Below are 22,643 nucleotides of genomic sequence, written 5' to 3' on the forward strand. Positions count from 1 at the left end.
TTTTTTCCCCTTTAGAATAATTCTCAGTTGAAGAATACTTACGACACATATAACTTTTTTAACTAGGATCTTAATCATTTTAGAACTGCATGTTGGAGCTGTCTTACAATATGGGTAGCAAGTCACAGTTTGGGATTATTGAATATTGTAAGTGCACTGTGAACCAAACCTTCATACTCTCTCTTTTTCTTTTTCTCTTTTTTTTTTTATTTTTTTTTAAGGAGGCTCCTGTTTTTACAGAGTTAAGCAGAGAAAATGATGAAGAAAAAGGTAGCTTTACTTTTTTCTTCTTTTAATATGGATGATTTTGTATTAGCGCTACCAAAAATTAGCAACATGTTTGCGGACAAGACATGATCTGTCTGGATTGCATTGTTTTTACCACTTTATGAAAAGGTGATAATGAATCAGATAGGATGCCTTCAGCTACAAGTGAAAAAAACAAAAACACAACTAAAATCAGCCTAAATAGTATGTAAATAGTATGTAAATACTTTGCTGTAACAAGAGCCCCAGAGGTTGGGCGCCTCTGGATGCCATGGTATCCTGTCAACAGCTGAATGTGAGGTGGCTGCGGGCACTTTTGGCCATCGTATGCACACCCAGTATTGTCCAGAGGATGACGGGGGCAACTTTTCTGGAGTCCCCGGTGAGCAAGGAAACTTTTCCTATAAGACACTCCTCTGGCCTGCAGACTTCCTTTTGAATGTCACTGACCAGTCTGTATTAGCCTCCAGCTTACGAGCAGTCACTGGGAAAGGAAGTGAGATGATTTTGGTTGGTTTAGAGCAAAAGAACCTTACTGATTACCTCTAGAAGGCTCCCATCTCTTAATCCCATCACTTTGGCCATTAGGTTTTCAACATACGAATTTGAGGGGGATACGAACATTCATACCCTAGCATCCTCCAAGCCATATATGACAGGTATGAACACCTCAACAAAATTGCAATCCTGTCCCCTAGTAAGGGGAGAGGGGGCTATGGAGCCGGAAGTGGCCATGGCTGTCCCCTACAGGTCAATCATGTGTAGATCTTCCCAGCTCTGTGAGCATCCGCCCAGTATTCTTAACTGCAGAAATTTATCATCTCAGGATGGGAGCATTCCAGCTCTCGTTTATTCAAAATGTCCATGAACTTCTATGTGGAGATATTGTGGTATCTTACTGTTAAGTTTTATAATTTTTCTGAAAAAAAAAATACACTTGTGTGTGTGTATATATATGTATGTATGTATGTGTATATATAATGAAATATACATGCAAAAATGTATCATTTCTTTTTCTTCCAGTTACGTTTAATTTGAATAAAGGAGCATGTAGTTCAGCAGCAGCGTCATCCAAATCAAGGTGAGCTACATGGACAGACATCTTAGAACCTGAGAATTGTTGTGAAATGTTGATGACGACATTTTAAAAGCTGTGGTATGGTAAACAGTTTTTTTTCTTCTGGTTGCAATTTTCTTCTTTGTTTCGTTTTTGTTTGATGGTTGTTTTGTTTGTCAGCAACTGTTTGTTTGTTTTTTTTCCTTACTTACCCACAATGGTATGATTCTTCTGAGGCCAGGCACATTTTGATTAAATGTTCCATGTGACAAGGTTTTACTTCTCTGTGAGCCCTTCTCCACAGATTGGTTCTCTCTGTGCTACTGCAGTGCTATTGATTTTTCTCTCACAGCCCACTTACCAAGTTTAAATATGAGCAGGTGTATACAGTTTTTGTTTTGCCTACCATATTGAGATTTTGTGAGAACGGAGACTAGGTCAGTGACCCAACTTCTTAGCCCTGGTACAGTATAAACACACCAATTGGCACTCAGTCATGGCTTCCCTGCTGCATGGTGTAGTAGCAGAACAGGGCTTGACAAAGTTTTTCTGGAAAAGGCCGCATAGTACATATTTCAGACGTTGTTGGCTATGTGTCTTGGTTGCAACCACTTGATTGAGGTCAGAGTGAGAAAGCAGCCATAGACAATATGTAAACAAATGAATGTGCTCTGTTCCAATAAAATCTCACATATAAATACAGGCAGGAGGCCGCATTTGGCCCTTGGGTTGGAGTTTGCCAAACCCTGGAATAGCCCATAGTCAGATGCTTCTATTCACTTTTCATGTTCTCTTCTCTTGCACTTCTTATATAGTCTTTCACTAAGTATTTATTCACTGTTTGTGATGTGCATTGTGTCTAGTTTGGTTATAGATATTAAAAAAAAAAAAAGATATTCAGGAAGGTACCATCCTACTGGTACTTCCCAGCACCTACCAGAATTTAGGTTTGAGTTGGCCAATAATTGTTATTTTTCTTAGTATTTTGCATGTTTGTTAAAGACCTCAGTTTTCTTGGTTGATTTATAGGCTAGTGTTTCTTTGCACAACTGAATAAGTAGCCAGGAGAAGTGAAGGAAGTAGACAGAGTAGCCATGTATCACTGCTTTGGAATGGCTTGTCAGAGGTCTTCACTTTGATCTAAATGTTTCAGAATTGACACCTGCATTAGATGTCATGAAGGAAATGGTTAATTGGATTCCACATTTGGTATATTCTAAGAAAAAATTCTTTTTCAAAATCTTGGTGTGACATGGTCTGGAAGACAAATTCAAATATATCAAACCTTATGTGCTTCTTAGATCCATACATGTTTCTCACCATTCTCCTTTATTATTGTTATTCTGAAGTGTCTATCAATGTTAAAGTTGATCCCCTTGGCCCCCAAACTCGTCTCCCTTGTATTAGTTTTCTATGGTTGCTGTAACAAATTACCATAAACCAAGTGTCTTTTTTTTTTTAAAGATTTTATTTTATTTATTTGAGAGAGAGAGAGAGCAGAGTGAGAGAGAGCATAAGCAGGGAGAGGGGCAGAGGGGGAGGGAGAGGAAGACTCTCTGCTGAGCAGGGAGCCCGATATAGGGCTCAGTCTCAGGACCCTAAGATCATGACCTGAACCGAAGGCTAATACTTAACCAACTGAGCCGCCCAGGTGCCCCTAACCAAGTGTCTTGAAACAACAGAAATTTATTCTGTCTCTGAAGGCCAGAAGTCTGAAGTCAGTATCCCTGAGCTGACATCAAGCCATGTGCAGGGCTGCACGTCTTCTAGAGGCTCTGGGAGGATTCCATTCTTTGCCTCTTCCAAGCTCCTGGTGGGGCTGCTGGCATTCCTTAGCTTGTGGCTACAAACTTCAGTTTTCAAAAGCAGTGTCTTCAAATTTCTCTTTGCTTCCTCTTCACATCACCTTCTCTGTGTATCAAATCTGCCTGTTTCCCTTTTAAAAGGATGCGTGTGGTTGCATATAGATCATCTCATCTCAGAATCTATAACTTGGTCTCATTTGCAAAGACCCTTTTCCAGATAAGGTAACTTTTAGGAACTGAGAGGATGAGGACCTATTATCTCTGGGGTCTGCTAGTTAGTCTTCTATCCCCCTAAGCCAGCTCTGATGTTATTAGTAAAAATAGTTTTATTTGACCGACCAAATTCTGTGACTTCAGTCTCAATATAATAACAGATAAGTAGTGTCACAGATAATACAGTGGAAAGACTCGTCTAAATTTTCTTTTTCTAAGATTATGGCCCACTTTTATACAGGCTCTATTTTCCTGTTGATTTATATAGCTCTTGTATATCTAAAACTCAGAATGAACGAAACGATCTAGATACCAAAAATGGATGCTTTAGATTATATTGAGGCACAAGGACAAGCCCTGCTTCTCCAGTTTTTGGACAAAGATTACCCAGTTTCCATTTCTGTTTTGGGCCTTCTCTTCTTTAATTGCAATAGGATCCACTCCAGTTATTACAAGCAGAACTCTAGGGCTGTTCTAGAAGCAAATGTTCCATTTCCAATCTGTTACTGTTCATTTCTTGTCTTGATTTTAGCCCCATCTTGCCCCTGTCTCAGTTAGTCACTCTCCAATAGAATCTTTGGGGAAGAGGGATGTTATTGTTAGAGCAGCTAGTGTAGGATTAAATATAACATACAGCTGGAACTCCTGGGTGGCTCAGTCGGTTAACTGTCCGACTCTTAAATTCAGCTCAGGTCATGACCTTGGGGTCATAAGATTGAACCCCGCATCAGCTTCCCCACTCAGGGATTCTGCTCGAGGGATTCTCCCTCTTCCTCTGCTTCTCCTTGCTGTGCGCCCATACGTGTAGAAGTGCTCTCTCTCTAAAAAAGAAAAAAATAATAATACTAAGATACAGCTGAAAAAAATTGACTATTTTGCATTTTACTTTTATGTTCATTATTGAGATTGATATTTAATTTTCTGCTCTTAAAATGATTTGTATGTTTTTTGTTTGTTGTTTTTTTACTCTAGTATCTTTAGGATAGACTATCACTTCTTTTGAAAGCTTGGTAAAATACTGAGCTGATATCTTTTGCAGGTGAGGGTGTACTTTTTACTACTGATTCAGTTTCGGTATGGTCATTAGTTTATCCAACCTTACAATATAATTTTGATTATACAAATTTCAATAATTTATGTAATTTTGATTTTTCTAGAATGTCCTTTTTATCTAGGCTCTCAAATTTGATGTTTTACTAATCTTTTAGAATACCAACTTTTTGTTTTCTTGATATATCACTTCTTTGGTTCTGTCCTTCATAATTTCTTCTGTCAACATTTCTTCTATTCTTCCTTATTCATTTTAACTCTAATACAGTCTTGATACTAATTAATTCCTCGAATTTTAACTCTAATACAGTCTTGATACTGTGAGTAGAAGGATCTTTCTAAGTGTCAAGGCCTACCATGTCTGTCTTTCACCTGTAAGGGGTAACTTGTCATTTTTGTTCACGCTGTTGTGTGACCATTGTGATCTGGTGCCTCTCCCGCCACTTGCGCTCCAGCTATGCTAAATTATTTATGCTGTCCAAAGTGAGCTGTGGTGGCTCACCCTTCCTTGTCTTTACGTCTCCTGTCCTCCCCTGTCCTGTTCTGTCGTGAGATCCTGACAGGCTGTCTGTTCATATGTTTATCCCCTTGTCACACTGTGGACATTTGAGAATGCCAAATAAATTTTCTGTACAGGAAACTTTTTCTAGTCAGTTTAGTTTTTTTGTGTGTGCTGAAATTTATGTAACAAAGTTTACCATTTCTACCATTCTTAAGTGGACAAGTCAGTGGGTGATAAGTAGCTTCCCATTGCTGTGCAGCTGTCACCATATCCATCTACAGGGCTTGCTCATTAGCCCATCATGCAGCTCTGTCCCCATTAAACACTTAATTCCCCATTTCCTGGTAGTCCCCAGTCCTCAGGAGCCCTTCTTCTAGTTTCTACCTCTCTGAATTGAATGATTCTAGTCTCCTCATAGGAAGGGAAGCATATAGCGATTGCCCTTTTGTGACTGGCTTCTTTCACTCACTTTAACGTCTTCAAGGTTCTTCCAAGGTTGCGGCATGTGTTGGAATGTCCTTCCTTTTCAGGGGTGAATAATATCCTGTTGTATGTATGTTCCACATTTGGTGGATCTCTTCATTGGTCAGTGGACGTTTTCAGTTATCCCCACCTCTGGGCAGTCATGAGCAGTGCTGCTCTGAACACAGTGGTACAGATGGCCTGTTTGGTCCCCACTTTCAGTTCCCTGGGGTGTAGCCCCAGAAGTACCAATGCCAGATTGGGTGACTGCACTGCCTTCCTGTTTGCCACAGTGGCTGTGCCAGTTAGAGCACAGGAGTTCCAGCTTCTCCTTGTCCTTGCCAACACCTACTGCTTGCTGTCTTTTTTTTTATAAGAGCCATCCTCGCAGATGTGAAGTGGTATTTCTTTGTGGTTTCGATTTGTGTTTCCTTAGTGGTTAGTCATGTTAAGCATCTTTCCATGTGCTTTTTGGCTATTTAATGTCTTCTTTGGAGAAATGTCTTTTGCTTATTTTTCTTTAAAGATTTATTTTTATTTGAGCGAGAGAGAGAGAGCAAGTGGGAGGGGCAGAGGGAGAAAGAGAGAGAATCTCAAACAGAGTCTACCCTGAGCACAGAATGTGGTGTGGGGCTCGATCCCATGATTGTGATCTGAGCTGAAGCCAAGAGTTGGATGCCTCACTTTTGCTTATTTTTTAATTGGGTCGGTTGTTTGTTTGTCTTAAGATTTTATTTATTTATTAGAGAGAGAGCAAGAACAAAGGGAGGGGCAGAGGGAAAGAGAGAAGCAGACTCCCTACTCAGCAGGGAGCTTGATGCTGGGCTCGACCCCAGGACCCTGAGACCATGACCTGAGCCAAAGTCAGAACCGACTGAGCCACCTGGGTTGTTTGTTTTTTATGCAGCTTAGTCTTAAGAAAAGTATCTAATAGCCTTGAGTAAACTCATGTTTCTAGGGTGAGACAAATAGCGAACTACTGAAGTAATTTATTAAGGCATTCTAAACCCTTGTTGAAAAAATTCGAGGAATTAATGGAGAATGTGAAGAGAAAGCAGAAAAATAAGCAAATATTTTTCTAAAAAGTGGAGAAAAATCTTCAGAAAACAGTAGCAAGCTTTTCCTGCTGGTTTTAGTAGGAAGTAGTTGGTTTGCAAACATACAAGGAGGTGGTGGTGATCACTGGACCCCAAGTACCCACTCAGTCATCACTCCCCATTTGCTAGGGTTGTTACTCATCCCTCTTATATAGCGTAGTGTGGTTGATTGTGATCTGGAATTAGTTCTAAGTTTGGTAGATTCCTAGCTAAAAGTACTTTTCAATCTAAAGAATTTTCTTTTTAAACAGTAAATTGAAGAGTTCATCTCTATATGAACTTAATCCGTTCAGAACCAAATCTGTATTACTTACAGTTGTCATAAACCTGGGGGATTTGTGTGGTAACAGAGTCAGAACCTAGATATTCAGAGGATTGAATTATGTAAATTTCAGAAGGGCAGATGTAAAACCTTACCAGTTAGGTGAAGGAAGAATAGCCACTCTGAAGACCAAGTGGGGGAATTCTGACCTGTACCCCCCTTGTATAGAAAAGAAGTCAGGATTATAGTGATTCCAGGCTGAATGGGAATCCATAGAGTAATCTGGCTGCCAGTAAATCTAATGCTATCTTTAAGTGCCTTAAAAAAAAGTCCAAATAGGGGTGGCTCAGTCCGTTAAAAGCCTCTGACCGTGATCTTGGAGAGATCAGGAGATTGAGCCCTGCATCTGGTTCTGTGCTGGGCGGAGAGCCTGCTTAAGATTCTCTCCCCCTCTCCCTCTGCCCCTGCTCCATCTTCCTCCATTCACGCTTTCTCTCTCTCTCAAAAAAAAAAAAGTCCCAAGTAGTAATTCCATTGTTTTTCTGTTAATCACATTTATTTCCTTGGTTATCTTCATGGTAGCTTCATGCATATATTTATCCTTTGTTCATCTTTTGCAAATATGATCATCTAAGTGATTATACTGATATTTATTTAGTCATCAAATATTAATTGAACATGTATTTTATGTGAGTCGCCAGATGACTCACTTTACAGGAAAAAATAAGTATATACAAATACGTACACATGATTATTTGTACAAATCATATATGTAAATGATTATAATAAGGTGGAATATGATACATACTACCAGGTGCTATGGCAGTTCAAACCCTCATGAAGGATGGATCTTAAAGAACTGGAACAAACAGGTAAATGCAGAGATCGTTCTAGGTATAAAAGAGGCACATGCAAATTTGCAAAGGCATGAAACCTGAAACATGGCATGGCTCAGTCAATAATAATTCTTTTTTTTTTTAATAATAATTCTTATTCAGAATGGCTGGTGTATATATATATATATATATATATAATGTTAGATAGCATTCTTGCACCAGTGGTGACAATTGTATACCACGCTAAAAAAGTTAGAATTTACACTGTCAATTTTAGGCATTTGGGAGCAACCAGAAATTAAGTGACAATGTGAAATTGCTTTTGAAAAATAGAACTGACAGTAATGCGCTAGATTTCTTTGCAAACCTCTTATTTAATCCTTGCGGTTGAGCTCTGAGTTGAGTCACATTGTTATCCTCATTTATGGATGAGGAACTGAAGAAAAGTTAATCGCTCAAGGTCAGAAGCAGAAGTCTCCTTAAGCCCTGACCTACCTAACTAACCCTGAAGCCAGTGCTGTCAGCACCTTGCTGTACTGCTTGTAGTTGGCATGAGTGAGGGGGTGAGGAGAAGGGAGAGGGTGTTCAGGCAGGAAAGGTTCTATGTTCTTGCGGTGCTTAGGGACCTGCAAGGCATAAGGATGGGTCCTCTGTTGTTTCGACTAATCTGTTGTACATTAATCATGTAACAAATTTCATCTGTACTGTTATCCTGCACATTAGAAAGCCTTCTTCTGTGCATAGTTTTGGTTAATGAGCGTGACTCTTCTTTTTACCAGTTCCTTGGGACCGAGCGCATTGAATGCCATCGGGAATGCAGCATCAGTTAAACGAAAAGAATCTTCCCGGAGCTCGGCTCAGTCAAAAGAAAAGAAAAAAAAGAAATCTGCCCTCGACGAAATCATGGAGGTATAGTTTACGAGCTGCTTATCGACGTTTTAGCAGTTAGAGGAAAGGCATAATTCAAACTAAGGAAAGTTAAATAGTCTCCTAGTGCTTGGATTAATGTAAAGTCAGAAAATGTATACAGACTAGGTTAGTGGGAGGGAGTCTGGATGCAGTTCCATCTGAGCAGAGTTGGAACCCCTTGTCACAGGTTTATTTTCCTTCCTTGAGTGCTGCCTTCAGAACTCTCCATGTGTTCATGGTCACAGACTTTGGTGGTCCATGAAGCTAGAAATGAAACCCTTGTTCCCCTTCTGTGGCTCTGTGAAATTGGCATCCTCCGTGGATTCCTCCCACCAACCTGTGCTCTCCTCTTGCTTCTGACTTCCACGGGCCACCTCCTAGCCAGCAAGAGGAAGGTGTGACGTATTTTGAATTTGACTTAACCTAATGGCTAAGCCTATATGATGAATCCTTGAAAACCTGTGATTTAGAATCGAGGACCATTCTTTGGCTCTAAATCTATGTACACATTAAGAGCAGTTCTAAATCTTCCTCTCTCTGTTTCCACACATAGCCTTATCATTTATGAAGTAAGTAGAAAGGATAAGGACAGGCAAAAAGAAATGGATATAAGAACTGACTTGTTTTTCCTGTAATATCATTTCCTCTAGTCTCCCCAACTCTCTCCTCATTTCTGAAGGGATAGAGACAGCTGTTTGGTGTTCCCCATTACTGGGTGCTCTTACAAGGCCGAGTGGTCTAACCCGTATAGAGTATAATATGAAATATGTACACTAAAAGGTGTGGTCGCTCCATCACTGAGCAAATACTGAGTGGCTCTTCTGTGCCGGGCATTGTGTGAGGTCCCATGTTGTTGTAGCAGGGAGAAACCTATGTGTCACGGGGCTTTCAGTCTGGTAAGAGAGGTGTTCCCCAAACAAGTGAACCAGTGAGTAAGTTATTACAAAATGCCAAGTGCTAGGGGTACCTAAGGGCAGGCCATGGGGGATAGCTTGTGAAGAGGTACCAAGGCAGGAAAGGTCTTGAGTTCAGCATCTGAAGGAAAGATCCACATGGCTGGAGCATGGCGATCACAAGAGTAAATGCCATTTGCAGTTTGATAGAAAAGTAGAAACATCTTAGACGTCTTGATAGGCCACGACAGGGAGTCCCTGAATCTAATTCAAAGTAAAATGGGAAGCCAGATCTGCCCCCTACCTTTGTAAAACCTGCTAAATTTAGAATGTTCTTTGTTACTATTGGAAAGCTGGAGAAATTTAAATGGAATTTATTATCAACCAAAGGATCATGGTGGTTTGATCCATTGAAACTTGGTACTTAGGGTTCACTTAAGGCCTCTGAGAAAGAAAAAAGTGTAAAATAGCACCTCTCCCGCCAGACAGCACTCTTTTCTTTGGACACCCTTTTGCTTATATCTCATTATGTTTTTCTTGCCCTACATTCACAAGATTTATTATCCTTCTCAAACAGAGAAGCCCCTTTTTGCCCTCAGACTGCAAAATTAATTATAAGTGTGTTTTTACCACATGAAAATGTTGGCGGGTTTTCCAGCTTGTAACAGGCACATGGGGGGAAGCAGGGAGAGGGTGTTATAGCACTGGCATGTGGCCTTGCACGGTCAACTAAATAGAGGTTGCTCATGTTTATTTTCTTGATCAGTTGACATGCTTTATCATATAATTTTGTAAATCCAAGTGGGTGTGGGTTTTTTTTTTTTTTTTAAGATTTTATTTATTTATTCATGAGAGACACACACAGAGGGAGAGGCCAGGCTCCATGCAGGGAGCCCGACGTGGGACTCGATCCCGGGTCTCCAGGGTCATGCCCTGGACCGAAGGCAGCGCTAAATCACTGAGCCACCCAGGCTGCCCGTGTGTGTTTTTTTTTTAAAGATTGGTTATTTATTTATTTATTTATTATTTATTTTTATTGGAGTTCAATATGCCAACATATAGCATAACACCCAGTGCTCATCCCATCAAGTGCCCCCCTCAGTGCCCGTCACCCAGTCACCCCACCCACCTCCCTTTCCACCACCCCTTGTTCGTTTCCCAGAGTAAGGAGTCTCTCATCCCCTCAAGTGCCCACCTTAGTGCCCGTCACCCAGTCATTCCACCCACCTCCCTTTCCACCACCCCTTCCTTGTTTGTTTCCCAGAGTTACGAGTCTCTCATGTTCTGTCTCCCTTTCTGATATTCCCCACTCATTTTTTCTCCGTTCCCCTTTATTCCCTTTCACTATTTTTTATATTCCCCCAAATGAATGAGACCATATAATGTTTGTCCTTCTCCGATTGACTTATTTCACTCAGCATCATACCCTCCAGTTCCATCCATGTCGAAGCAAATGGTGCGTATTCATCATTTCTAATGGCTGAGGAATATTCCATTGTATACATAAACCACATCTTCTTTATCCATTCATCTTTCGATGGACACCGAGGCTCCTTCCACAGTTTGGCTATTGTGGACATTGCTGCTAGAAACATCGGAGTGCAGGTGTCCCGGCGTTTCATTGCATCTGTATAAAGATTTTATTTTTAAGTGGTCTCTACACTCAACGTGGAACTCAAACCCACAACCCCAAGATCAAGAGTCACACATTCTACCAACTGATCCAAATGTGTGCGCCCCTCCCCAAAGTGTTTTTTTTTTCTTTAAATCAAAAATTAATTGCAAAAAGTGTTTATTTGTATTTGTCAGAGCTTGTAAATTCCATGTATCTCTTTTTGAGGTATACGTTTTATGCTATTCTTTTGCTACATAGAATGGTATTTGAAATAATTGGAGGATTTTAAAGAGCGGATTCTATGAATGTCTTCTGTGTTCTACAGATTGAAGAGGAAAAGAAAAGAACTGCCCGAACAGACCACTGGCTACAGCCGGTAGGTACTCAGCTGGAGCTTCTTAAGTCCTGAATGCTTTTAAAAAAGTGAATAATGTAAAGAGCATTTGGGATAAATGACTGAGTTTCTCAAATATACTTAAATTGTATGGATATATAACTTTCATGACTTTTCTTTTTATCTGATCTTAACTGATCAGTTGCACCTGTATTGGAGAATTACTTCACCTTTACAGGCTGGTCAGATTTCTTGAGTTTAATGTCAGACTTGTTTGTGGACATCTTGAATTTAAGCCTGGAATTATTTCCAATTTTTGCCCTAAGACAAGGGTTGTGTTTTCAGAAATGGGACTGAAAGGTGAAATTGTGAATGTCAAAGTTAATTGTTTTCAACTTATAGCTTATTGAACTTGAAATCTCTCTTTAGGTACTTTGTCAAAAAAGCCAGTTTTAATTTTACAAACATCAAGTAAAGCTTTGTATTTTATCGTGTATTTATTATTGTTGTTATTCTAAGCTAATAATTTTAAAACAAAAAATTTTAAAAAGTATTACTTCTTGATGCTTTGTCTTGAACTTAGATGTAAAGTTTTCATAAGACGCTCAGGGTGTCTTCATTAAAGCTCCTGAAAGAAGCTGGTTTGATCAATAATAGGAGACTGAAAAGTAGTGAGAGTGTGTCATTTAGATCATTTTGATTCGGAAAGTAAGATTAATAATAACCTTGAAGGTCAAGAAGTCCCACATTCTCAATCACATTTTCATTGTCCTGCTTCTTCTAAGCTTGAAAATAATTTTGCTTCCATATCTTAGTTTGTGGTCTTCTACATGGGAGGCATTTCTTTCCTGAAAGAACTTTCCTGAAACCGCAAGTTGGCATCCCCTGAGACTCTATTATGTTGTAAAAAAAAAAAAAAGAAAAAAGTTAAAAATTCCCAGGTTTTGAGGGACTGAGCACAATTTCTGGAGCTTGCTTTCCAGCGTAGATTACATTTGCTGTTTCCTGTGTACCTTTTTGGCCACGACAGTTTTATGCCTGAGCTCAGTGTATCCCAAACTTCCTGTACATTTGCTTTTTGTTGCTGGCGGCACCAGCTAGGTCAAGGTGGGGGGCCTTGTCGCACATTCCTTACGCCCAGGTAAATGCAGAGTCGTTTAGAGTCTGTGATGTTCCAGAAAACCCATGGCCATGAGAAGGATCAGGAAGCAAGTTAGCTAATGTGAAAATACTTGCTGTGTTAAATAGGGAATGAGTCCTCTTATGTCAATCCTATAAGGTAATTCCTGTTATAATTCCCATTTTATAGGTAAGAAAAGAGGCATAAAGCATTTGAGTAATTTCCTGAAGGCCATAAGTAAGCACTGAGTCAGGATCTCCCTGGCAATCTGATTCTGTAAGGTTGTGATTTCAACTGGTCAACAGTACTGCTTCCTGGAATGTGTCAGGCCCCCTGATTCCCCATCTCTGAGTACAGATTTAGTCAAGATTAGTAAAGGGGGGGTCTGAAGGGAGGAAACCACCCATGTTTTGTTTTGTTTTCTCCATTCCAGTAGCTAGGATTTGAAATTTTTTTTTAAGATTTTATTTATTTATTTCAGAGAGAGAGAGTGCACGAGCAGGGGGAGGGGCAGAGGGAGAAGCAGGCTCCCTGCTGAGCAGAGAACCCAATGCAGGGCCCCATCCCAGGACCCCAATATCATGATGTGAGCTGAAGGCAGATGCTTCACTGACTGAGCCCCACAGGAGTCCCACTTAGCATTGAATATTAATAGTTTGATTATTGTTTATGAAAGTGTAATCAAGAATTTTGCTGAAAGCAGTCATTCTTACCGTAGAGAAATTCACAAATTCTTAGAAAAGTGTTTTTTCCAGGTTAGATATTTTACTACTTTTACTATCCAGTCTCCTGTAGTGAAATGCATATTTTCACCATCCTCCTGGGTGATTCTGATGTGCCCTTCATTGGTTTAAAGGAAAAAAGAAAACCAAAAGAAAAAAAGAAAGAAAGAAATCATTACAAGTTTTAATTAGTCCAAAAATTTTCTTCCCACTGATAATACTTTCAGTTATGTTCTATGTTTGATAATTCTCTCATAATAAATTATTCCTGTTTTTTTTCCTGGTTCCCTTCTACAGTGTATTACAGTAAAAGTGAGGATCATCCAACAGTTGCTCTGATGACCCTGTGTGTCACTTACGTTGAAATGGTCAATATGTTTGTTTTTTTTTAAATGGTCAATATGTTTGTTAAAATAACCAGCAGTCCACACAGATAGATTGGAGAGCTTTATGTTTAAACTCAGAAAAGAAATACTTTGAACAGATCTATTGCATGAGCTAGTGTCAGTAAGCCCAATGATGTAATGAGTTAGCTCCAAATAATGAGCGTTTACCCATGAGGGCCTTTGAGAAACTTAGCCCGGAAATACTCTGGCTAAATCAGAGTTTGGCATTAGTTGGCTTCATTTAGAAAGTCTTAGATTATTGGGCAACCCCTCTTGGGTCACCCCCCTTTTTAGGAGCTTAGTACTATCACTCAGTAAATTTTGCTTTGTTATCACTTAATAAATCTTGCTTTGCTGCCCAGTAGGGGGAAAAAAAAACAAAACCTTAGATTCTTAGAGACTTAAGAATAAGACCATTCACGTTTTCTCTTAAATACGTTTTTCTGCTATAATATATCCTCCCCCCAAATCCTTACTGAATTTTGATTCATAATATTTTTAGACTGGCTTACTGTGACCATCTAGTACCTCTGTTACATTCACTTGAAGTAACAAATACAGAATCACTACAGTGACTGTAGCATTAAGTCGGGATTGAATTTTCATGATCAGCCGTTAGCTCATCTAAATCAGGAAAATGATGATAAAGAACCAAACTCAGAATGCATTAATATGAAATAAGCCCAGATTTCTCTCCCATTTGAGAATTAGATGTTCAGAAGAACGATACTTTTAGCCGAAGCTAATCTGGGAAAATCCAGTCTGTATCAAAAATTCAGAGTAACATAATGAGAAAAGAACATTGTGGAAAATGTCATGCGTGAGCTCAAAGACTCAGTTCCTTGCGATTCCCAGTGAGACTTGCCATCGAGTTTTTATCAGCAGCGAACACCAGCAGTGTAATATCTTCGGCCCTTTTCACTTCCTTGAATGAAGAGAGAGAAAGAAGTTATTTGTGAAAGACATGGATTCATAGGGTCGAGATTGGCAAATAAAAGTCCTAGATTTCAAGAGACCTTCAGTGTCGAAATCAGCCTTGAGGCAGGCACTGTCTTCCCTCTTGGTAGTCATGTTGAATAAAGGGAGAAAGAAGAAATAAAAGATCAGTACGGGAATGCTCTGCCTAATCAGGAAGGCTTAGAACTCCAGAATTTTCTATTTAGCAGAGCAGTTTACGTTTTGGCCGTGATTCTTGGTGAACGTGATTTAAAGCGAAGGGGTAAACCCGAAAAGATGATTTAGGTCTTTTCCTTTCATCTTTATTTTCTCGTTGTTGTTATTTTCTAGGAAATCATCGTGAAAATTATAACCAAAAAACTTGGAGAGAAATATCATAAGAAAAAGGGTGTTGTTAAGGTAAGGACGGGAGGCTGGGAATGGAATTTGTGAAGAGCTGGTGGCTCGCGGAGTCAAGCCACTTTGGTGTCCCTGAAAAATCAAATCCTCAGGGCGGGAGACTTGTGTCTGAGGTGCCCGATGGTTCATGAAAGGAAAGTGAATTCATAATTGTTGGGAAAATGATTCATTTCACAACAACATAGTTTATATTTAATTTTGGTGCTTCCTTACTGGAGCAAACAGTATGTATGAAATCCCAATGGTGCAGCTTAAACTCGCTCACTCACTGTGATGCCTTGCCAGTCAGTGAGACGCAGCCTCTTTGTTAACCATGGGGAGTATGATTAAGTCCCCAGAGTTCCAAGGACGACTCCCTTGTTGTGTTTTGCCTGAGAGACTTCTAGCTGCCCTAGGATTTTAAAATTTAAAAATCTACGTTCCAGTCCTCACTGCCATTCCTAAATCATTCCATTCCGGCGCCCGGCATTGTGCATGCACAAATGCCCTTCTGTTGTACTTGAAGCTCGGCATTCTTCCTCTCACTGTATTTGCTGAAGTTGTATTGTAAGATCACCAACCAGTCTTTTTATTCTTTACAGATGAAAACCTTTGCTAAGTCTTGAATTGAATTCTTTATTAGGAAGCATAGAATCACTATATCGTATACCCGAAACTAATAGAACACTGTGTATTAACCCTGCTGGAATTTAAATTTAAAAACATAATAAGGGGATCCCTGGGTGGCTCAGTGGTTTGGCGCCTGCCTTTGGCCCAGGGCGCGATCCTGGAGTCCCGGGATCGAGTCCCGCGTCGGGCTCCTGGCATGAAGCCTGCTTCTCCCTCTGCCTGTGTCTCTGCCTCTCTCTCTATGTCTATCATGAATAAATAAATAAATAAATCTTAAAAAAAATAAAATAAAAATGTAATACATTTTTTTTTAAATTAAAAAAGCACAGAATGAGAAGTCGTATATGGAATCTATAAAATAGTGTCATTTATAGCAGGAGTTGCTCTTACCTTTTGACTGGAATTTCATTTGTTTTCATCTTAACCTATTTCTGTCCTTTGAAATTTGTGTGCACTTATTTCTGCTATTATAAAAGTGTTGATTTCACATGACAGGAAGTAATTGACAAATATACAGCTGTTGTAAAGATGATTGACTCTGGAGACAAGCTGAAACTTGACCAGACTCATTTAGAAACAGTAATTCCAGCACCAGGTAAATCTTTTTGCAGACCATTTAATGTCTATGCTATTAAATTGGTGATTCCATCCTTAAAACCAGGGTTTCTCAACACTACCTAACAGTTATAGACATGGATTTCCTTTCTAGAAATTTGTAGGTGCCAGTAGAACTGATGTGCTTCATTTCAGGCGACACGATAGTTTACCAGTCCTCTGTGAAAGCTCTTTTGTGGCGTGAATAAATTTCCCCTTCCTGGAATCCTTTTTTTTTTTTCCTGAAGCAAAACACAAACTCATAAGGAAAAAAATATCAGTCATACTCTGGTTGTTATTAATATATTTCTTTGGCTACCTAAGATGGTAAAATCAAATTCAGTATTGTTTTGCTTTTTCTCTTCCTTAATTGTCTTTATCATTTAAGTACTTCTAAATATCTAGTATGAATGCTACCTTGTTTAGGTGGTTTGCCTCTGACCTGAAGCCTTCATAACGGTATCATCGCTGGCACTAGTGGTAGTGTTAGTCTGTGTAAAACTTCCACTTATCAGATCCTTTATTCTTTCCTCCTAAAATAAAACTCATTTTATGGCTTAAAAAAAATTTTTGTTTTCAGCTTTAGTGAGATATAATTGACATTCAAAAAGCTGCACTTGTATAAAGTATACAGTTTGATCAGTTTTAACCCATGAATACTCTTGCAAAACCATCCCTACGATGGAGCTTACCAGTGTACCCATCACCTCCCTCCCCCTCCCAGTGTTATCACTGCCCTTTATCATCCTTCCTTGCCACCCCTCCACTCTTGCCTCCCATGTCCCCCGGGGCAACCACTTGTGTACTTTCCATCACTATAGAAAAGTTTGTATCTGTCTAGAATTTTATATGAATGAAATCATACCCTGTGTCCTGATTTTTGGCCTGGCATCTTTCATTAAGCGCAATTATTTTGGATCCCTGCATGTTGTCACGTCATGTGTAGCTTCTTTCTGTTGTGAAGTAGGGTTTCACTGTATGGATGTACCACTTTTCATTTAGTCACCTTTTGATAGACACTTCAGTTGGTTACAGTTTTTTGACTGTTACAAGTAAAACTTCCAAGAACATTCACACACAAGTCTTTATATGGACATAGGGTTTCTTTTCTATGGGGAAAATACTTAGAATGGCTCACTCAAGGCAGGATATGTTTGACTTTTTATGAAACTGCCCAACATCCTGATTTTTAAAAAGAGGCAAAGTGAGGCGCCTGGGTAGCTCAATCGGTTAAGTGTCTGACTCTTGATTTTGGCTCAGGTCATGATCTCAGGGTCCTGAGATCAGGCCTCAGGACCCTGCATCAGGCTCCATGCTTAAGATTTTCCATCTCCCTCTGCCACTCTCCCCTCTCCCCTCTGCTCACACACCTCTCTCTCTCTCTTTAAAGTAAGCTAATTTTTCTTTTCTGATTATTTCTGGACCCTAAGTACCTTCTACTCATTGCAATCTAAGGCTAAAATGTATCCCTTTGACAAGTGAAAAAAAACATGAGGATTCCTATAACATTACAGTCCCAAAGGCACCTACAGACTCTCCTTTAGAATATTAGAGTTCTAAAAGGATTAAGGACTTTTAAGAGGGTGTCATTCAGTGTAACTGCACTTTGCTGTAACAAGGTAGAAGAAAAAAGTGAACATTTCTTTGCGTTCAGTGTGATATTCTCTTCTACTGCAGGAAAAAGAATTCTTGTTTTAAATGGAGGCTACAGAGGAAATGAAGGCACCTTAGAATCCATCAATGAGAAGACTTTCTCAGCTACAATAATCATTGAAACTGTACGTACATTTACACAAAGAATTTCTAAATGCTTTAAAAAGATGCCATAGGTCCTTTTCATTGGGTTGGTCTTTGTTTTATTTTAGAGTCTGGGTTTTTTTGTTTGTCTTCTCTCCTATATGGAAATCTGTAAGCTTAGTTTTTGTAATGACTCTGCCCTTGTAAAGTATTTCGTTTCCGGATTTCAAAAGAAATGCATGTGTGCCTTAGTCCACGTGAGCTGCTGTAACAGAATGCCATAGACTGGGTGGCTTAGAAGCAAATCTGGTTTTCACAGGTCTGAGGGCTGGAAGTCCCAAGAACAAGGCACTGGCAGATTTAGTGTCTGCTGAGGGCCTGCTTCCTGGCTCCTGTGTCCTCACATGATGGAAGCGACAAAGGAGCTCTCCGGGGTCTTTATAAGGGCACCAGTACATTCATGCGGGCCCCACCCCCACAACCCCATCACTCCCCAAAGGCCCCACCACCAAATACGGTCCCATTACGGGCGTTAGGTGACAGCCATGAATTCTATGGGGGTGGGGGGAACGGACGACACACTCAGTCTACAGCAATATTCATTGTGTAAAACCTGAAAAGGTCAATTGAATACAAATAACTTTAAAAATTTCCCATAATCCCCTGGCCAGATAACTCCCTTTAGTATTTTGACCTGTTCCTTTCCAGTCTGTATTTTATAAAATTGTATGCGGTATGTTCAGTTTCACATCTCAACTTTTTTCCTCACATGTAATATAAAACTCAATCTGGCATGAGTGGGGATTATAGAGGCAGAATTAATGGAGGAAGAGCCCTTATTTTGAAGAGTCCTTCCCTTCTTTCATAAAGGGCTAAAGGTAGTGGAGTCAATAAAGTAATTTAAGGAAATCTGATGTGCAAGTGCTTGCTGCAGAGCGGATGGCTCACGGACAGGTCTGCGAGTGTGGCCTGAAGTGTCTTCTGGGGGGAGGAGGGGCCTGAAATGGGCTTTCCCCCAACCATATAATGCATTTTGAAACTTCAAACAATGGTGCTGTGACTCTTAATGAAATCCCTTTTTACATCCAGTGCAGTAAGTTAGCACTTGGGGGGATAATAGGCCCTCAGAGAGTCTGAGGACCCTCCTGAGCCCTCTCTAGAACTTAGAGTAACTGCCCAATTTCATGTGTGGTGTTGTAGGCACCTAAACCCATATTGGACTACGTTTGGAAAAATCATGTAGGTCGTTATCTGAGAGAAACCACATTTAAATAAATTGAGCGTTTTTTTTCTGTCCCTGACAACAAGAACTTAAAAACTGTCACTAACTAACATAAACTATAAGAGAAGGAAAGGAAGGGACATCTCCTGGTACTGAGAAATTTACTAGTCTAATTAAATTAATAGATTGAGGTTCTTTTTTAATTAAAACTCAGTTTTTCTCTCTGTCTCAGTCAGTATAACGTCATGGAAAATCTCATATTTCCTTGGCAAAATGATTCTCCTGCACTTTGTATACTCTCCAGTTTAGATCCTGCTTCAATCCATGCTTTCATCTCAGGCAATGCAAAACGGCTAATCAGCACGGAGGACATTCTAGGCTCCGTCCAGATCCCTTTGGGTCGCAGTCTGGTTTTCGCGGGCCCATTCTTTGCTCCCTCGCTGTGACCCGAGCTGCTCCTTCCTGAGCTTGCATGCCGTACAGAGCTGAACTGAGGCAGGAGCTAGGAGGACACCCACATAACAGGCCTGCTTGCCTGCAAAGCAGCGTGTACTTTTAAGAGATCCACCTGCTTCTTTACTTTTCTTTCACACCTTTCCCCCAATTTAAAAATAATCTGTTTGCATTTGTGTGTCCACTTAGCTGTGTCCCCACAGTTCCTTTACATCATTGCCATGAAACACATGAACTTTCCAAATGATTTCTCCCACTAGTTTATCATTTCTGGTGTCTAAAATGTGGCATCAGTATCAAAATATTTGAAATTTACTCATTTAATAAGCAGATTTTTAAATATTCCACAAATTTTTTAAAAACAGTCTAAGCCTTTTACCTTAGCTGTTTGCCTAATTAACCAAATGACTGGCTCCCTTATTCCCCAGCTTTGTATTCTTACCAGAAAAGCGTACTTGTCCACAGGCCTTTACACTTGGTAACAAAAGATCCAACCCGAGTCATGCTTTATCTGGGAACTTACTTCCTTTAAACACAGTCATTATTACATATTAAAGGAGAGCATTTTAAAAAGGATTATGAAGGAGAGGTATGATCCTCAATAAAAAGTTAAAATCTCACTTCAAGGTGAGAGTCCTCATCATCATCATTTTATATTTTGCAAGAGAGAGGACCAGCTTTCAAATTTTAACCAGAATATTTAATAAGAGCCAAGAATTATTGAGCTCCTACTCCTTTTATACTCCAGATATTATTCTAACTTCATTGACTCATTATATTTCCCAGCAGCCCAGTAACTGAGATCCTATTATTATTCCCCTCAAGGGATGGTGGGGCACCAAAGGGTCGAGTCACTGGCTGAGCATGGTGTTTGAACTCAGTCAGTCTGGGCTCGGGCCACATTCTTGCCTCTGTGCTCCCAGGTGGTGTCCACTTCTGTGACAGCTGTTCTTTCCCAATGTCCAGATTTTCCCTTTTCTCTTCTTTTAAATACGAACAGAAAAAGCAAATATGTTTAAAGTTGGGCTCATTTTCTGTAAGAAAGACCAGCCGAATTGTCAAAGCTCAACTATAAACACATTTGAATGGGAGTATCTGAATTGCTTAAAATAATATTTGCTGTTGAAAAAGAAACTCCCAAATGGCACAAACACACACAACAGAATTTAACTTCTCATTCTAAAATCCAAAATGGGTGTTCTTGATCAGGGACTAGCTCTTCTCTGAGGAGTGGTTTGTGAGCCTGGCCAGGATCTTTCCAGCTCGTGTCTCCATCACCTTCAGCAAGTGGCTATTACAATTGCCATGTTCATGTGCTTCAGATGGGCCCCAGGGATTGTGGCAGGCTGTGTGTGAGGACAGCATGGCCTGGGCCTGGAGGTGGCGTGCGTCACTTCTGTTCAACTCTGTGGCTGGAGCTCCATCCTGTGACCACATCTCACCACACGGGGAAGCAGGGACAATGTCCAGTGAGCAGGGGACATGCCCAACAGCTAGCAGGTCCCAGCTGCAACATGTCGTGATAACACATTTCACATGTCCCGAAGAAGTCATGGCACTTCTTAATGACTATGCCATAGAATATTTTAAAATTCATACTCCTACAAAAATGTTGGCTACCCTAATGGTATTAGAGGGAGGGGTATGGAAAAGGCATAGATGGATCTTTAAGGGTAGTGTCATTTTCTTGTCTTTTAAGTGCTTGTGTATTTTTAATCTTTTTTTCCCCATTTGTTTTAACTTGTAGGGCCCTTTAAAAGGACGCAGAGTTGAAGGAATTCAATACGAAGACATTTCTAAACTTGCCTGAGTTTGAAAATCTTTTAACACATTAAAATCCTAAAACATCAAATTGGTGTTCACCAAGGCATTATGAGACTCTACTGTGTTAGGGTGTTTCTTTTGTATAAAGCAAATGGATTTATTTAAATATTACTGTATAGTTGTTCAGCAAAGCTTATAGCAAAATCTAATTATGTCTCACGAAGTATCAGAACAATGTAATTTTGTTCGTGTTTTGTTTCCTTTGTAATATTTCCTTAATGATTTTTTAATCTTCATTAAAAGAATGTTATTGAAAACTGTTTTATATAAGATGATTTAGAACCCTGCAGTTAAAGGAAATTCTTCATATACTCTATATTTTCTGTAGTAAAGTGGTAAAGTTGAACTATAAATATAATTACACTTTTTAAAGTCAGACTATAAATAGAGTCACAGCTTTATTGAGATCGAGCTCACACACCATATAACTTTGCCCATTTAAAGTGTACAATTCAGCGGGTTTTAGTGTATTTATGGAGTTGGGAACCCGTACCCTCCACTGTTTAATTTTAGAACATTGTCGTCACTGCAGAAAGACACCTGTGCTCATGGTCACTCTCTGTCCTCCCTCAGCCCCTGGCACCCACTAGTTTACTTCTGGTTTCCATGATTTTCCTGTTCTGGGCATTTCACATCAGTGGAATTGTACAACCTATCGTCTTTTTATGATGAACTTCTTTCATGCAGCATCATGCTTTCTAGGACCATCCACATCCGGGCACAGATCAGTACTTCCTCCTCTTCCCTGATGCACCGTAGTCTACCATATGGGTAGGCCACACTTTTAAAATCCATCTGTCAGTTGATGGGCATTCTGGCTGTTTCTGCTTTGGCCTGTTGTGGGCAATGCTGCTATCTGAACTTTCATGTACCAGGTCTTCTGTGGACATACGTTTTCAGCGCCTGGGGATGGAGTTGCTGAGGTTTCCTGTAACTCATGATACCATGTTTAACATTTTGAGCAGTCCATTTTACAATCCCATCAACAATATGAAACTATACACTTTTAAATTATAGAGCCAAAGGGATGCCAAAGAAAGGAAATGCACCTCATAGTTGGATTATGAAAAAGAATTTAAAAAAATAAATGTACAGTTCACATGACAAAAGGAGTGGACCTTAGCTTCCAGTAGGGTTCAAAGAGTATCAGGGCTTGGTCTCTACCACTCTTCCTTTCTCTGTGTTGGCTCCACTCTCAGTCCCTCACACCAGGAAGATGGCTGCCAGTATCCCTGGCTTCACATCTTTCTTTTCTCCCACAGTTTTTTGTTTTTTTTTTTTTAAGATTTTATTTATTTATTCATGAGACACACACAGA

At 39.8% G+C, this 22,643-nt stretch overlaps 1 protein-coding gene across 1 annotated transcript in view; it reads left to right on the top strand.

Annotated features, from left to right (window-relative positions):
- Positions 1-21,582, top strand: part of KIN (Kin17 DNA and RNA binding protein) — a 35,547-nt gene extending 13,965 nt beyond the window's left edge. The window contains exons 6-13 of the mRNA XM_025445581.3: positions 222-270; positions 1,291-1,348; positions 8,331-8,460; positions 11,294-11,344; positions 14,818-14,886; positions 15,991-16,090; positions 17,767-17,867; positions 21,249-21,582. Of these exons, the coding sequence (XP_025301366.1) occupies positions 222-270; positions 1,291-1,348; positions 8,331-8,460; positions 11,294-11,344; positions 14,818-14,886; positions 15,991-16,090; positions 17,767-17,867; positions 21,249-21,311 (621 nt within the window). The 3' untranslated portion in view covers positions 21,312-21,582. The remainder of the gene's footprint in view (positions 1-221; positions 271-1,290; positions 1,349-8,330; positions 8,461-11,293; positions 11,345-14,817; positions 14,887-15,990; positions 16,091-17,766; positions 17,868-21,248) is intronic.
- The last annotated feature ends 1,061 nt before the right edge of the window (positions 21,583-22,643 follow it).

The sequence above is a fragment of the Canis lupus genome, chromosome 2, assembly GCF_003254725.2.
Source record: "Canis lupus dingo isolate Sandy chromosome 2, ASM325472v2, whole genome shotgun sequence".
In the NCBI taxonomy this organism is placed as follows: Eukaryota; Metazoa; Chordata; class Mammalia; order Carnivora; family Canidae; genus Canis; species Canis lupus.